This window comes from Clytia hemisphaerica, unplaced genomic scaffold (assembly GCF_902728285.1).
Source record: "Clytia hemisphaerica strain Z4C2 unplaced genomic scaffold, Clytia hemisphaerica genome assembly, whole genome shotgun sequence".
Taxonomy (NCBI): domain Eukaryota; kingdom Metazoa; phylum Cnidaria; class Hydrozoa; order Leptothecata; family Clytiidae; genus Clytia; species Clytia hemisphaerica.
The window spans coordinates 169,885-187,776 of NW_027103283.1; the positions used below are offsets into that span (position 1 = coordinate 169,885).

The 17,892-nt window shown below is 35.6% G+C and overlaps 4 protein-coding genes across 4 annotated transcripts; all 4 read left to right on the forward strand.

Annotated features, from left to right (window-relative positions):
* The first annotated feature begins 11,273 nt into the window (after nucleotides 1-11,273).
* LOC136805035 (uncharacterized) lies at nucleotides 11,274-11,669 on the forward strand. The gene has a single exon (XM_067061574.1). The coding sequence runs from the start codon at nucleotides 11,274-11,276 to the stop codon at nucleotides 11,667-11,669; it is 396 nt and encodes a 131-aa protein (XP_066917675.1).
* Nucleotides 11,670-12,304: 635 nt separating this feature from the next.
* Nucleotides 12,305-12,700, forward strand: LOC136805044 (uncharacterized). Its single transcript, XM_067061586.1, has one exon. The coding sequence runs from the start codon at nucleotides 12,305-12,307 to the stop codon at nucleotides 12,698-12,700; it is 396 nt and encodes a 131-aa protein (XP_066917687.1).
* Nucleotides 12,701-13,441: 741 nt separating this feature from the next.
* LOC136805054 (uncharacterized) lies at nucleotides 13,442-13,837 on the forward strand. The gene has a single exon (XM_067061598.1). It carries the CDS (start codon nucleotides 13,442-13,444, stop codon nucleotides 13,835-13,837), a length of 396 nt encoding a protein of 131 aa, XP_066917699.1.
* Nucleotides 13,838-14,791: 954 nt separating this feature from the next.
* On the forward strand, nucleotides 14,792-15,416 carry LOC136805059 (uncharacterized). The gene is made up of 2 exons (XM_067061612.1): nucleotides 14,792-14,803; nucleotides 14,885-15,416. The coding sequence occupies exons 1-2, from the start codon at nucleotides 14,792-14,794 to the stop codon at nucleotides 15,356-15,358; spliced, it is 486 nt and encodes a 161-aa protein (XP_066917713.1). The 3' UTR covers nucleotides 15,359-15,416.
* The last annotated feature ends 2,476 nt before the right edge of the window (nucleotides 15,417-17,892 follow it).

A 17,892-nucleotide genomic window follows, 5' to 3' on the forward strand; every position in this document is an offset into this window, starting at 1 on the left:
CTTCCGTTACGCAAATTAGGCTACCCCTCCAACCCGAAAATGTAAATTCATGAAAAACTATTAGGAATTGGTTAAAACACTTTGTAGAAACATTTTAAGAGTAAGTTTAGTCTTATAAGTGTCTCTTTTTTGTAGAAATAACAAGTTTTTAGTTATTGGTTGAAAATGAGAAAAAAATCAACCACAACAACTTGTAGGGTCCTACAGTTCTGCAAAAAGGTAATATAGAGGAGCACATACTTGATTATCATCATAGAGGTATATACACATCCAAATAGATAGGTTTTAAGCAATTTTGAGGATGAAATTTCTTTAGCGTAACGGGAGGGACAGGTGTACCAAAAATGTGGCCTTTACCCAAATAATTAATAGGGTTTTGCGGGGGCCTTTGGGACTCAAGAAACCAGGGGGTCCTAAAAAGCGTGGCTAAGGAATTACTATTGAGAAGCTGTTTTCACGCCAATAACACTGGTCCATATCTTTCGATCTTGCCAAGAAAATGACTTGAAACTTGGCAAGAACTACTGTAGCAGGAAGTAGTACTGTACAGTACAACAGCTTCGGAAAGTAATCTTTCCAAAGTTTTTTATTGGGAGTTAGCCAATTTTGCATAATTTTGGCCTGTTGGCATACCTGGAAATAATTGGAAAACTAGATAAGGATAAAGAAAACGTTGGATAAGAAATGTAATTAAAGGCAATTTCTAGTCTTTCAGGGGGCAAAAAAAAGCTATATTTACCTATTTTTGCCTATTTCGGCTATTCCATTGATGAGCTCAAAAATTTTCAAAACTCTCAAAGAAGTAGTGTGTGGCAAAGATTTAACTTCATCAAATTCATAAAAAATTCACTTTCAAGGGGGGCTAAAAAAGCTCCAAAATGGAGGGTATGTAAAAATTCAATTTTGTTGTTAATTTTGTCAACATGGGACTGTTGATATCTGGCCTGTATTTTCACTTACTGTTAAATCTCTTTGACAAGAAATTTGTTTTGATACCTCCACCAAGTTTATCAATAATACTTTCTGTCATACCTTGAGTGGTCCTAAATCCGACAGCCCTGCCTAATTCCGATCCCCCAAATAATTGTTATGAAAAAAATTCTATGTTTACAAACATTCACTCTCCAAGTTAAACGATAAACTTTTGCAGGAACTCTGGAAAAAAACACATCTAACATGATGGCTATAATGTCAAGAGGTCAATTAATAATGTAATTAAAAAGTATGAGTTGTGCTTTGGAAAGTCAAAACATAATCATTATTTTTTATGATGCTGTTGCTACTGTCATTTATGACGATGTACATATTGCAATAAAAAATATGTTTTGTGTAAGATGCAATTATTGTTATTTGGTTCAAATGATTCAGTGTATCAAGTCTCTCCGTTTAGTTGACACTTTGGTATTTTTGTTGCGCCACAGCAAAAAGTTTGTTTTTATTTTAGTTTGTATCTTTGAAAGGACCCTGCCGACGCACCAAACTGTCCGGTGTATTTGTCCGGTGGCAAAAAGTATCCTTTCGCTACACCGGACGCAATAAGTCCGGTGTCAGTCCGGTGTTGCATATAGGGAATTTTGGACGCCGGACATTTATGAAACAAAAAACTAAGAAACATCGGACTTGTCATGTCCGTTGGAAAAAATATCCTTCTCCGACACCGGACATCCAACTTCCTTTAGTCTGGTGTAGTAGAGATTGTCCGGTGGTAAAAAAAATCCTAATTTTACACCGGACTTTCGTGTGTCCGGTGTTCGTTAAGTCTGGTGCGTCGGCAGGGTCCTTCTTTGAAAGACCCCATCGGATTTAGGCAGGGCTGTCGGATTTAGGACCACTCACGGTAACATGTCATGATAACTTTCACTGATAGCGCCCATCTTAACTTTTTTGTTTTCATTCAAAATGACCGGACGCCGATTGGAAAAGTAGAGAATGCCCGCCACCTAACCGCCTATCGCCCAATGGGTTTAACAAATAAAGAGTGTGTAACTTGCTGCACCAGTGACGTCAAATGCTCCATCGTTCTGCCACTAATTTGGTCTTTTTTGTTCCAGACACTCGCGTGTGTTCCACCAGGGATTTTTTTCATGTTTCGATTTTTTAAAGCCTACTTGGTGCGAAAGAGAAATTGTGTATTTCTTAATACGCTGTTCATTACATTAACTAAAATCAAATGACATTGGAGGTTAGGTGAAATGGTGCCCCAATTGCCGTCCCATATGCTTTGTCAGACAGTCCCAAGCCAAGTAATACCATGAGATTGGTTTTTAAAGAGGACGTCCTGTTGAATAATTATGTAGTCCAGCCATAAAAACAATGATAGAGCCATGCATAATTACTGTATCATTTGAAAAAAGGTCTATTTTGCTACATTGATTAGTCAGTCATTTGATGGCTATGCAAGTTAGCCTCCACTGATGCAACTTACCCGACACAGTAAAGCTTTTCATCCCGGTCGTGGCTTCTTCACAAGGACAAAAGACAGATCTGGACTTATTTCGTACTTTCCAGTCTTTTGTTCGTAGTTTTTCTGACTTTCTGGTTCTTTGTGAGTTATTTTCTATGTTTTCTAACTTACTGAATGAATTACCACAGATCGCCACCGGTGGGATTTGAACCCACTAAATGCAAAGTTCTGATGTTTTTAAACCCCGGGGGGGGTACTTAGGCAAAATGGGTGCCGGGTATGTGCGAGCCATAAGGGTACCTTTTCTCATTCCTCAAAAGTCTCTCAAAGGGGTATATACAAATTCAAAAGTTAGTCTCTGAAAGGGTCCCAAAATCACAAAAATAAAAAATTTCTCTCTCAAAGGGTCATGATTTCCAAGAATTTTGACCAAAATTTGGTGAAAATCAAACCAAAATTTGGAAAAAATGGACCAAAATTTAGGAAAAAGTCTCTCAAAGGGTCCCAAAATCACCAAAATTTTGTCTCTCAAAGGGTCGATTTTCGATTTTCGGCTCGGACATACCCGTCACCTCGCAAGCCTAGTACCCCCCGGGTTTTAAACCCATTGGCATTGCCTTATCCACTGCGCCACGGATTCATGCCAGAATAGCGCTTCTGACAGCTATTTATATTGTACATACAAACTACAGACCAGACTGTATTAAGAGAAAATCACAAAAAAGTGCTTGTTTCGAGCTCCAACCCTAACCCTAACCTTAACTGATAATAACCCAATTCCTAACCAACCTGATACGTAACCACACCCAAACCACACCCATTCCTGACCCTACCAGGTCGCCTGCAGGTCCTGACACTATTTCCGCCGTACCGGATCCGAAAAATAGATACATGTCTTTTGTCTTTATGAAGAAGACTTCACCTTTCATCACGTGACTTTTCTACACCTAGGCTCCATTTTTACTACATTGTAATAAAATGTTAAGCTTTTCAAGACACACTAACATCGCATCATTCTCTTCTTCTTGACAATGTCGTTTTATACAAGAAAAATTACAACCAAATGTAGGACTTTATTATCATAAAATGCTCTGGCGCTCTGGCTACGGCTTTCCCACCCAGGCCTCATAAAAATTTTGATGCCTTTGCCGCAAACATTTCCTCCTTTCCTGACTGGAATTGTGCCTGCTTATAAAAAACTTTTCATTTTTTGGCTTGAAGAAATATCTTTCCAAGACAAAATTTAACGGATAACTAAATTGAACATAAACTTGTTCATAGAAATAGCAATAAACTCAACGTCAAATGGTGAAAGACGACGATGAGATACAGAGATTTTTCCCATCTGAAGCATAAAGGCAAGCGTCAGGTCAGAGAGGAGCACTTTTTCTTTTTCCTTCATTCTAGACTTCGTAGCTAGTATACCATTTTGAATGGAATTCTAGAAATTGTTAAAAATGCCGGTACCGACACTTGTAAACAATGGAAATGGTGAAATTTTTTTTCTGATGGTCGTCAAACAGAACCAAATGCCAAACTCGTGTGCAAAATCCATAAAGATTGCATTATTGATGACTTCATCTTTCTGTTTCTAAAGCAACTATAAGGTGGGTCAGTAAAGTTAGATATTTCCTAATTGTGAAACAGACTGTCAGATTATTGAATAGATCTTTTGCTAGACTCAATCTGTCAATCATCATCATATCATACAGAAAACTCCAGCATAAAAACAATGAATGATGGGAAAAAAGTTTGCACACAATTATAATACATGCTGGTGTTTTTATTTATCCAACAGTCCAACATGACATTACTTCAGAAAAAGGTCTGTATAGATAGTATAGTGTGGTGTGTGTAAAAAGACAGAGACTATTTTGGGTTAAAAATCAGTTGCACATGTCATGGTCCAGTTTGGAAATTGTGTCTTGTGCTCCGGATATCTCCAGCATAGATTTGATTGAGGTCTGAGATCGGGAGGTCGTCAGTAGTCCGACACTTTCTAGTCCGACAGTAAAAATGCCCGACTTTGGATTTGACAAATGTGTCAGTATTCCGACAACAATTTTGTCCGACAACGAAACATATGAAACGCAATATGAATCGCCGAAGAGGAGGCACCCGAGGCACATCTTTTATAAGCAACCACGTGCTTATAAAAATCCAAAGAGGTTGGGCACCTAAACCCGACTTTTCTTAAATTTTTGGAAGTTTATTAGTATTACTATTAGGCTTTCAAGAGTCAAGAAATTGGGAGGCTGGAATTAAAGTTTGCTTGATTTACAACCCTTATATCATAATTCTGAACATGCAAAAAGGGACCCTTAAAGGCGGTGCATTCTTTTTGCTATAATAATAAATTATCTTTACTTTACTTGGCTCTGATTTCATTGAGCACTCTGCAACATCAATCACAAACAATACTATATAAATTATCTTTAGGCAAATTTGATTGGTCCTTTATTTCTAATTATGTCAAAATGCCGCCAAAACGAACTTCTATTAGTATTATCTCAGTGAAAAACCCTTATTCAACATTCGACACTAAAATCTTTCATTTTCGGACAAAAGTCACGTCGGAAAAAAAACTTTTATATTCAGACTATTATATTGGCGGACTAGAAAGTGTCGGACTAGTGACATGCACCCCTGAGATCTGCTGCCCTCAACTTTTCCCAATTAAGTTGGTGCAGCTCCGGTGTAACATTACGTTAAATCAAAACAAAAATGGTAGAGTAGAATTGTTCTACCTTAAAGGAAGAAATTTTGGCGGGAATTTAATTTGGCGGATGGCCAAAAAAGCTTTTTCAGAGGGAATTTAATTTGGCGGATGGACGAAAAAACTAAATTTGGCGGGAATTTAATTTGGCGGTCGCTTAAAAATTTAACCTTAAGATGGCGTCAAAACAGCGAAAAAAATAGCAAAAACACCTTAAAAGAGATCACATTTTCAAAACGTTTAATTTGGTGGAAATTTAATTTGGCGGATGGCGGAAAAAATAAATTTTGGCGGGAACTTAATTTGGCGGTCGCTTAAAAATTTAACCTTAAGATGGCGTCAAAACAGCAAAAAAATAGCAAAAACACCTTTAAAAGAGATCACATTTTCAAAATGTTTAATTTGGTGGAAATTTAATTTGGCGGAAAATTTAAAAAGTTCGAAAATAGTACAGTAATAAAAAGTGTGTTAAAAATAGTACACCAATAGGGGACGCACAATTTGCAGGGTCACATGAGAAAGGTGTTTAAGCTGAAGGAGAGCACATACTAGAATTGAGGTGAACAAGAGTCCAGCCGGTCGCTAGAGGATACTCGGGTGAAACAAGGCATGTCCCAAATATATTTTGCGTGACGCACACCGCTTCCCATTATTCATTAACTTTCATATATAGCTCAAAAGAATCGTATCAACAAGAGGATTTCGAAAAGTGCTGGGTCAAAAATTTACATCAAGCCAATCTCAAGATATCGGCCAAAAACTGATTTTGACGTTATAAAATACATCGAAAAAACACGTCAAAAAGACAATTTAAATGACGTCATTATTGAAAAAAGGCGATAATTCCAATTAGCTTACTACAATCAAAGCAAAATTTTGACTGCAGATGTAAATTAATGATTCCAAAATAATCATGAAAAAAAAATTGAAAATTCATGATGACGTCAGCATTTCTTGACGTATTTTAATTTTTCCCGACAACAAATGACGTCATTCAAATTTTCTGAAAATTTTTGAACAAATATTTCAGAATCATTATTTTACAGCTCCAGTCAAAATTTGGTGTTGATTGCATTTTAAATAAAATTGAAGTTATCGCTGTTTTTCAATAATGACGTCACCGATATCTTGAGATTGGCATAATGCAAATTTTTGACCCAGCACTTTTCGAAATTCGCTGATATGATTCTTTTGAGAATAATTGGAAGCGGTGCGCGTCACGCAAAATATATTTGGGACATGCCTTGTTTCACCCGAGTAATGTAGCAAAAAACATAAGTATGAGCATAGACGCAGTGGAAAAACGGGCGCAGATTTAAGTGTACACTAGAATATTAAGCTATGATCAATAGAATTTTTGAATTCTTTTTGGAATTTTTTTTCGAATAATTCGAATAATTATAATAATTATTATATATCGAATAAGAATAATTGGAATTGAAGAATTGAATATATTTTTGCTGTAGACGTAATTTTAATCAAACCAAACGAACGGTATTTTTAATCGAACTTTGTCGAACTTAATCCAACTTTGTTGGCCGATTAATGTTCGACTAAGTTCGGTTGTCAAACTTTAATCAAATACACACAAATTTCTCAAAATACAAAGTTCGATTAAGTTCGATTACTGAAATCGAACTTAATCGAACTTTTTTTAAAGAGACCTCGACAGTTCGATTAGTTCAATTACATTATTCAAACTTAATCAAGCTAATCAAACTTAATCAAACTTTGTCAAGTTTAATCGAACAAAAATTTGAGAACACCCGAGCAACACTGACGGCCGCTCCACTTGCACGTAATTCGATTGCACTTTTTGCCGGCCTTTGACGACACTTTAAGGAACTTTGAAGCACCCCCACTGGTGCAGGCGTATACCCTCACACCCCCTGACCAGTGGGCACCGATCAAACCTCCTGGAACCCTGGCCGGGACCCCTAGGGGCCGTCCACGGTTGTACCCAAATGATGAGGTCATTTTTCAAAATTTTTCAAAATTTTCCAATTTTTGCCGGCTTTTGATGGCACTTTAAGGAACTTTGAAGGACCTCCAATGGTGCAGGCGTGTACTCTCACACCCCCTGACCAGTGAACACCGATCGGACTCCCAGGGGCCGTCCGCAGTGGTACCCAAAGGAGGTCATTTTTTTCTCCAATTTTGACCAATTTTCAAGCCTTTTAAAGGCTTCAGATGACTGATGGAGGGTGCTGGCTTTGAGGGAAAGCAAGGCAGAGGGTATCCAAAGCGGTCCGAAGGGCTGTGTGGGGCTGTAGAGGCCTCGATTGGTCCCACCAGGGCTGGTACCCAAAAGAGGTCATTTTTCGTGAATTTTGCCAGCTTTTGACAACACTTTGAGGAACTTTGAAGGACCCCCAACGGTGCAGACGTGTACTCTCACATCCCCCTGACCAGTGGGCACTAATAGGACCCCTGGGACCTCGGCTGGGACCCCCAGGGGCTGTCCATGGTAGTACCCGAAGGAGGTCATCTTTTGTTGTCGAACTTTTTCGAACGGAGTTTTTTGTCGAATTTGTCAAACCTTTCTTGTTGTTGAACTTTATCAAACGGAGTTTTTTGTCGAATTTTTGGAACATTTATCGTTGTCGAACTTTGTCGAACTTAATATGTTTTGTCAAACTTAATCGAATACTCACAATTTTAGCAACTTTTGAAAAGTTCGAATAAAGAATTTAATCGAACTTTTGTTGTTCAATTAAGTTCGACAAAGTTCGATTAGTTCGGTAATCTTACAGCTGTGAGAGCGGAGGTGCGTAGTTGTATTTTAATGAGCAGCCATGTCTTTCATTTGAGGGATGCATGTTAGCCTCCACTGATGCAAGTTACCCAATCTCACGGTAAGTAAGTCAGCAATAAAAAAATATTATTCTGCTATCTTTGATTTTGTATAGGGCCATTCCAGAATTTGTCTGTAACAGGGGGCTGAAGACTGAAGACTGGATTTCCAACGCATTTTGGGAAAGTATATACATGGATTTTTATCGGAATTTCTGACCACCACTGGAGAAAAAAATTATTTCTACAGAGGCTAGAAAAAAATTAAAAATGTACCGTGAGTGGTCCTAAATCCGACAGCCCTGCCTAAATCCGACCCCCCCCCCCAAATAACTGTAATGAAAATAATTCTGTGCTTACAGTACAAACATTCTCTCTCCAAGTTGAACAATAAACTATTGGAAGAACTGCAATAATGTCAAGATGTCAATTAATGTGATTAAAAACTTGTGAGTTGTAAAAATAATTACCTCTATTCTGCATTCGGCCTAAATGTGTGTTTAACCTTGCTATTATATTAGCCCTTAGATTTGGTCCATGGGATATTGGCCTTACGGAGTTGCTGAATTTGACCTGAATAATCCAGTTACAGATCGCCATGGTGCTATAAAGTATTAGGGTTTTGTTTTGGTTATGGAGCAGATGATTTCTGGCCCAAATGGCTGGAGTACCGTATTACTTCGAATAAATGCCTACCTCGAATAAACACCCTCCTCGAATAAACGCCCCTCTTATAAGGAAAATTATTTATAAACACCCCCTCAAATAAACCCCCCTTCTAATGAACACCTCCTCTAGGGGAGGGGTGTTTATTAGAAACTTGTGACTTCAATACCAGTGTTGATTGGGTCTGAAAAGGAAGATTTTAGTAATTTCTTGTAACCAGAGCAGTTTTCAATGCAATTTTAATCGTTGAACCAAAGAAATTTTATTTGCTCTAAATATTCGACTTTAGACTAAAATAATTCAATAAATTCGAGGGAGGTTTATTCAAAGTAATACGGTAATTTGATATGCGGAAGTGAGTCAATAGGTCGTCGCATTCTGACAGTCTGACATTAAAATGGTATTGCGCTTAGTAAAAGATCTATTGTTCATTTGTTATCACTGGTTCAGTAGATTTTCTGTTTCAGGCGCAGTGGCATCGGGGGCCACATTTTTTCAAAGTGAAAAGAAAATTTAGTAATCAAGCCAAATTCTGTTTGATAACCTTAAAACAGAACTGGTTTAGGCAATCTGGAAGGGCTAAAACTCAAAAACTTTTGTCCGTCAGCGCCAACGATGGTAGCACCTCCTTCGTCAGTATATCATGGCCCTATCACTTTCAAAGTGGAGCCGGGGTCCCTGTTTATGTATTAGTTTATTTTATATCATTGCACAGATTTTATACTTTCACATACCAGTTTCATACTTTTCAAATCACATCTTTTTACAATATTTTATCTGTGGTGGTGTCTAATTAACACTGTTTAGCCTATCTGCACAACCCTATTTCAATCATAGAGGAGGATATGTTTGTAAATAGCCGAAATCCTGTGTAGGTTGAAAACTGAAGAACATTTCATGTGTTTTGAGAAAGTTCCTTTTTACTCATATCGAGTTGCTACTTATTTCCATCTCGAGTTACATTCTTCCAGTCATTTTAGATCTTTATTTTTTACTTTGATGGGTCTTGATTTCATCATATTTTTTCCATTTCATTCCATAGCCTTTTTGTGGATATTCATTCTAGATATTTGTTGTGATCTGTCTTGTCCTTTCGTTTTGTGGGTTTTGTTTCTGTATTTCCATTTGAATAGTCGAGGTTTCATACTTCTAGACTATATATCATTTTCCAGATGATTTTAAGGTTCAATCTAAAAATAAGTGCCTTGGAAAACTCAAAATCTTTCAATTCTGTTCTGTTTTTAAGATAGGCCATTTTGTCATAGGGAAAACATTGTATATTCCTCTGTATGACAAATGACAAATCTCAACTTCAAAGATCGAGCCTTGCATCATGTGTATATTGCTGCAGGTTTGGTCTAGTCCAGACTCTCCCACTCAATACAATCATTTACAAAAACTTTTTCCAATTGAAAAAAAAGGTGAATTGGATATCGATTGATTCTGGCAATTGATGGACAATCGATAATCAGGATTTCAAGTGAGGCTAAATTATAAATGTGTATATTGCTGCAGCTTTGGTCTAGTCCAGACTCTCCCACTCAATACAATCATTTACAAAAACTTTTTCCAGTTGAAAAAAAAAGGTGAATTGGATATCGATTGATTCTGGCAATCGATGGACAATCGATAATCAGGATTTCAAGGGAGGCTAAATCATAAATGTGTATATTGCTGCAGCTTTGGTCTAGTCCAGACTCTCCCACTCAATACAATCATTTTCAAAAACTTTTTCCAATTGAAAAAAAAAGGTGAATTGGATATCGATTGATTCTGGCAATCGATAGACAATCGATAATCAGGATTTCAAGGGAGGCTAAATTGCCTTGGCTATTCATCGATTGGCTCTAAGGTCACATTCAAAAGCCAATTGATGAAAAAACAATCAGTTAACAATTACTCAAGAATCTAGAATACCGTAACTTGTTCTAATGTCGACATCCCTGTTCTAATCTCATCACCCTTCTTTAGAGATACTATGAATAATAGGAAGGTCAGAATCCCTGATTGAAACTAATTTTTTTTGCTTAGGCATCAGTTGAGGAGTCCATCAGTGTTTCCGACCTTCCTATTGCTCCTATCTCTAAAGAAGGATGTCGAAATTAGAAGAGGAGTGTCGACATTAGACCATCTAATGGTAGACTGACATTAGACTATCTAATGGTAGACTTGCTTTCTAGATTATCAGTATTAGTCATTGAATGGTTATTTGTTGGTTATTAATTAAAAAAATTTATTGTGTATCAAGTTAGAGAGTCTCACTTAGTATGCTACGCTATTTTAATAAAACCTTGTAAATGACTAATGATGTTGTTTTTTCTGAAAGCTAGAACTTTTATTTATATTTAAAAGAATACCTCAAAATACACTATTCTTTAACATTTTCGTAATCACAATGTCATTTTGAATAATAAAAAACAGCAGATCAATCCGGCATCATAAACAACGATATGAAAAAATTATTACACACTTCTAGTTATACCTATTTATATTATGAGTGTGTAATTGTTTAATGTTGAAGTTTTAAATTATTCAGACATTGTGATTAGGAAAAGGTCTATATCTATATGAAACATATCTCTCAAAAAAGGTTCTTGCACCTATGACTTTAGTATGAGAATTGTCTTATGTGCTTTCTATAGAAATAGCAGTGAAAATAAAGGCTAATATAGATTTAGATTTATCACAAAGAGGATGTCAAGAAGAGATCTTTTATCAAGACACGAAACAGTTGCCAAATTTGATGGTTTGGAACAACAGCAATGTTTTTTCATGACTGCATTTTGCCCTGATCAATGTGGTCACGGTGGAACAAATGGTGTCTTTTCAGTTGTCAAATATTTGAATTATGAAAAACCTGGAGAATATGGAGATGAAAAAGGTGAGAAGCATTATGTTAGGGTCACTGATCCTGTGGAAGCTTCTGGCTTAACACCTGAACGAAAATCAGTGTTGGAAAGTTTGAAAGGTGGGGATTATGTGTTGTTATCATGGAACCATGATTATGTTCACACTGAAGGTTGTTCGTCTCCAGAAAGACCAATCACAAAATTGGTCAAGATTTCCAAAGAGGATGCTGACAAAATGTAACTTTTTCACTGATTAGAGAAAAAGATTTTTATTTCTCTATCATTGTTTTATAATATGGCCTGGGATTTTTTTTATTGTTTCTGTTATCATTGTTGCACATGGACCTTCTTGCTTTTGATGCTCTGGGTACTGGGTAAAAACAGATTAAATGGGATTTTTTAGCTTTAAATTGTTGGAATCTATTATAACACAATAGTCTTTGGGTAGTGTTAGATTGAATAAGGTCTTGTTGGCTTCATAACATAAAGTTTTCACAATCATAATAGTTATAACAATTTAGAAATAGAAAAAAGGTTGATAATTTTATATGTAATAAATTTTGTAAATTTGGTGAATTACTTTTTTTTTTTAAGATGATTATATATTAAGTAGACTTTAGATGTATTTATGAACTAGCTCTAATTCTAAAACAAGTTCTAGTATTGCTAGGCCTGGTCATTTTCATGTTGAAGAGGGCGAATATCTTCTTGTGCATATTTTGATATAATTATAAAGCTATATGTAAAGTATTAGTTTTGTCTTCTCATAAATAATTTTGTGGGTCAGCGAGAAATAAACGTAAAACTATATTAAGTTGAAATTTGTTTCACTTTTCACATTGTTATCTTTATGTTTATCAGTTGAAAATAATAATAATGTCAACAAGAGATTTACTGGCAAAACATGAAACTGTAGCCACATTTAATGGATTGGAGGATAGGCCATGTTTTTTTCGAACATCACGTTGTCCTAATGAATGCGGTCACGCTGCAACCCTTGCAGTCTTCCATGTCATCAAATATTTGAATTATGAGAAACCTGGAAAATATGGAGATAAAAAACAAGAAAAGTTTCATGTGCGACCATCTGATTCTGTGGAAATTTCTGGCCTAACACCTGATCGAAAATCAGTGTTGGAAAGTTTGAAAGGTGGGGATTATGTGTTGTTATCATGGAACCATGATTATGTTCACACTGGAGGTTGTTCGTCTCCTCAAAGACCAATCACAAAATTGGACAAGATTTCTAAAGAGGAAGCTGATGAAATGTGATTTTTTTCCTTTCCTGTAAATATTGACCAGGATTTAGAATAGATAATCATAGACGCAAAAATTTACAAATATTTTTAAAGCACTATCTTTTTACCAGACACTTGTACACTTTATGATCGTTAATTATTGACGCGTTATTAAAATTGTTATGATTATTCATATTTGGGAGGCATTTTTCATATTTTTGATTTTTTTCATTGTATAATCAATCATAATAATCAAGAATTTATTATTTTAGGAGACTCATTATGAGACAAATGAGATCAAACTTAAGACAATAATGAACTTACTCTTTCAAAGTTGCAATTGTACTGTCTAGCATGGATAATGGTTGACCTGTTTTTCTAATATTGGACAAGAATTCTTGAGAAGTTTACTTATTTAATTAATTTCAAATTTACTTTGATAAAGCAGTTTTTATTTATGAATTGTAAAAATATTACCACGCTAACGTATCATGCACAAAATTTTGTATCTAATAGTATGTTTTTATACTAGTTTATACTTTATTTTGCATAAATTAGGTACCCTTTAGCTTCAATCAAACTAGTAAATCTTGAGCAAATTTAAATTACACAATCATAATTTCTTTATTTCATTTTATTGGTTATATTGTTTTTCTTGTGATCATACTGTGAGACAGTGGTAGCTAAATCCTGAAGCTGTTGATATTTTTATCTCCCAATGTATATAATTTCATTCATATCTCGTATGTTTACTAGGTCAAAATAATTATCAAAAATGCAAAAAAGAGATTTACTGTCAAAACATGAAACTGTAGCCACATTTGGTGGATTGGAGGATATGCGATGCCGTCATTTAACAGGCCGTTGCCCTGATCGATGCGGCCATGGTGGTATTATTGCGGTCTTCCCTGTCGTGAAATATTTGAATTATGAAAAACCTGGAGAATATGGAGATAAGAAACAAGAAAACTATCGAGTACGACCATCTGATCCTGTGGAAAAATCTGGCTTAACACCTGAACGGAAAGCTGTTTTGGAAGGTTTGAAGAGTGGGGATTATGTTTTGTTATCATGGAACCATGATTATGTTCACACTGGAGGTTGTTCGTCTCCTCAAAGACCAATCACAAAATTGGTCAAAATTTCCAAAGAGGAAGCTGACGAAATGTGATTTTTGAATAATTTTTTTGTGAATATTATGTGAATATTTAAATACACCTTTTATCCGAACTTAATTTTCTTGTTTTACTCTCGGGTACTTAATAGCCGCCCCCCCCCCCCCCCCGCTAATTAATTTTTCGAAAATTTTCCACCCAGGACATTCTTATTCCAATCCCCCCGCTTATTAATTTTTGGGAAAATGTTTTTGAAAGTTCCCTTTTTTGTCCTAATTTAGCTGTATTAGCCTCCTTTTCAAAAATTTTCCACCCAGGACATTTTTATTCCAACCCCCCGCTTATTAAGTTTTGAGATTTTTGCCAAACCCCCCGCTTATTCCAAGAGTATACACATATGATTGTCAGAAATTATATTTTATTAGAATGATGATTGTTTTATTATATAATTTATTTTATTACACTGTACTTTTTTACCTATTTCTTTTTGAATTTGTATATTATTTTCTACGTTTAATATTATTTATTCAGTAAAAAAACTTTACTATTCTTTGCAAATGTTTTTAATCCGTCTGCCTCGTGATCATAACAGTTGCATCTGAAGGGTGTGAAAGTAGGATTGATTTCATTAAACTAAAAGTACCAGCAGCTCACAAAGAAATTGAGCTATGTTTTACTGAGAGATATAAAGTTTACTGAAATTCATTATTTCACATTTTGTAATGCTAATACCTCTAAAACAGCGAATGAATGAGCAGCCTGAATTCCCTGGCTATATACCACGGTGAATTTTTTTTGTTATTAACAAATTTAATTCATTAAGGAGTATACGACAAGGGTCTTTCGCTTCTTTGAAGTGTAAAACTGAATAAATCTGAATAAACCCAATATGACCTATTGAGTATTTATTTATTATTGCTATTACTTAAAAAATACTAGTTAAGGACTTGTTGGCAAATTCTTTTGGGGAACTTCATAATGACGTTACCTGTTCTAGCCTGCCAGCAATAATGAAGAGGGCTGTAGATTTTTAGTTAGAATTCGGAACGAAATGCTCAACTTGCCTTTATTTTTCTCTTTACAGTGAACTAAATAATTGAAAGAAATACAGAATGAGTCGATTAAATTGCATCTGTGTTGATGAAAGCAATGAAAGTGAGCGAGCATTCGAATGGTATGCAGCTAACCACCACCGTACAGGTGACGTAGTGGGTATCATCCACGTCCATCAGATGCCGTCTCTCCCTTCCATGGGGTTGAAGGCTGGTTCCATACCCATCACAGAAGACTATCATCATTCCATCAAGAAGAGTGTCGAGAAAAGCAATGCTTTGATGAACAAATACAAGGACTTTTGCGTGAATCGCATAAATTGTGATTACAAAGTATTGCTGACGGATTCACATCATTCACCAGGCCAGTTGATTTGTGAGATCGCTGCAAAGAACGATGCAGCAGTGATAGTGATGGGGCAACGTGGTCTGAGTACATTCAGTCGTGCTTTGTTGGGAAGCACTAGTGATTATGTGTTGCACCACTCGGATCGTCCTGTCATCGTTGTTCCAAGAAAAGAATAAACATTCATATTCTACAAAACTCGCCAAAAACATTCATATTCTACAGAACTCAGAGACAAGTTACAACTAACCCTTGTGCCATTATTGCGTCTACTAAAATTTAAGATTATATTTTAGCTTTTTTTACTAATTTTTTTTACCTGAATTATTTTTCTTTATACATTTTACATGCACGACTTTATAATTATTGGGATATATGTAGACCGCATATGACAAATTAAATATTTCTTTCATGCACATTTAGTATAAAGTTTGAATTGATAAGGAAAAAAATTGTTCATTTTTCACAAACGATAACTTGCACTCTTTTTGACGTCATATCACAAAAAGGTCCCGTTTTGCTCACCGAGTCTACACATTTTTTTAAAGCAACTGAAGATCCAGCCCTGAGAATGGCCAACAATTTAGTAACTAAGCCTTATTTGCGACCTAGCCCTGAAACTGAGCATTGACCGGGGAAGCAACGAAAAAATAGAGGCATTTTCGGCATTATTTGCCATTAAAATGTGTACCGATGGTATTTGAATACCAAATTTGAGGTGATTTGGGCATACAACGAGATAAAAAGTCAAAACTTTTGTAGTTGCTAGGCAATTTTGCCTCAAAATCCATCAGCAGCTTTTTGGCTGGAATCCGGAAAACCCTTTGCAACTCCAACCTTTAGCCGAAAATTGGGGTTGATTATAAAAAAAATGTGTACATTCTTAGTTTATACGCGATTCTCAATAGAGTTTGGCTCAGGACTAATCATAGACTAGTAAACTAGTCGGTTATTACTTATAACCTTAAATAATAAAACTGTTAATCAAATAATGTAAACACTAATTAAATATTCAGCGCGCGTGAGAGAAAAGGAAAATAACCGACTAGAAGCTACTTCCAACGCCTTTTTTTCTTCACCTAAAATCGTAAGGAGAGACATACAGATTTCTGTATGTCTGACCCGTGCGGGATTGCATTTATTTTTCTTTCTGTTTATTGCGTTTTTAGAAATGCTCATTTATTTATATGTTCCCATGTTCAATGTTACTATGAAATATCATTTAGTCAAAAAAGTTGGATGGATTCTCAAAAACCTAAAAAAAGTTGTAAAATTAAACAACGTTTTTTGAGGGAAGTAGCTTCTAGTCGTTGAAATTCAGAAAAGAGACGCAACTTCACCCCTTCGATACATTCTTTTTATTTAGAGCTTGATTTTTTGTATATGGGTCTGTTTTCAACGACTAGTTTACTAGTCTAGACTAATCAACAAGGACGAATTTGTGTCAAACACCATCTTGGCCGAGATCTTGGCATTATTTTGACAGGTTTTGAAAATAGTTAATCTGGGATTTGAAATTTTGTGTAATCAAGCAGGATGTTTTTATTATGAAAAATTCGAAATAAGAACATAAGCATATAGCATAGCATAGATTCACTTTTCGAAAATCATATATCACTTGGTTACAGAAACCTCCCTTTCTTCTGGAGGAAACAGTTCGAAGGAAAGTGGGATCAAAAGTTTCTAAAATTAATGACTTTTTTATTTTGTTAGGTATGTCTTTATTATCCTTAGAACTGGCGGTATCTTTAAAAAGACTCAAAGTGCATTCCTAGATGGTTGATGATGTCCGCAAGAAATATGGAGAAATTGTGGCATGCCAGGCCTCCTTAACATGACCTAATTTACAAGACTCCATTTTATAAAAACTTTTCCAACAGATTACGATTTTATCTGGTTGTCGGATTTCTTAAGATCTGTCTCAAAATAATCTTCAGTGGAGACGAACAAAGAACTCAATAAAAGCGGAAAGTGAAGATTGAATGAAGAAGACAGAAAATCAACTCCTTCAATAACTGCGCTACAAAAATCATTTTCACATTAGTAAATTCTGGGCTGTCTATTTATAATTGAATCGAATATTTCAATTTGGGAGGGTTTAGAGACTTCCAGGCTATATTCTGATGAGCCTTAATGAACTTTCGAGCTTTTAGATTCTAAGATCCTACGTTTCTAAGTCTTAAGACTCTTTAAAAACTCTAATCCTTCTAACCTTCTAAACTAGAGCACTCAATTTGTTTGTGTAGGGGGGGGTCCAAAATTACTCTTTTTGAGTTCAACCATCTTTTTTAAATTAATTTTTCATGCTGATTACGAATTTAAGATCCGTTTTTCCATATCTCTTACATCTGGGCGGCTACCGGAGACCCTGTTTTCGAAAAATCGCTAAAAGTCAATGTTTTTGAAATTTTCCATTTTGAATAGCTTTCTAGTGATGTGATATCTTTTTTAAATCAGTTTTTCATATGCAGATTCCGAATTTGAAATTCGTTTTATTGTCCCAGCTCTCACGCTTGGCCTGGTATTGGAGGCTTTTTTTTACTAAAATCTTCGAAACCAAGGCAAATTGATAATTTGAAAATGTTTCACTTTGAATGAACTTTGAATGAAAAGTTTAATGGTAACTACTTGTTTTAATAATGGAAAGCCTCGACCATGAGGCCCAGTGTGGATTTCGTTCTGGTAGAGGCTGTTGCGACGCAGTCTTTGCCGT

Bases quoted from the DNA above. Each gene is read 5' to 3' on its own strand.
- LOC136805054 (XM_067061598.1), top strand. From the start codon at position 13,442: ATGCAAAAAAGAGATTTACTGTCAAAACATGAAACTGTAGCCACATTT.
- LOC136805035 (XM_067061574.1), top strand. From the start codon at position 11,274: ATGTCAAGAAGAGATCTTTTATCAAGACACGAAACAGTTGCCAAATTT.
- LOC136805044 (XM_067061586.1), top strand. From the start codon at position 12,305: ATGTCAACAAGAGATTTACTGGCAAAACATGAAACTGTAGCCACATTT.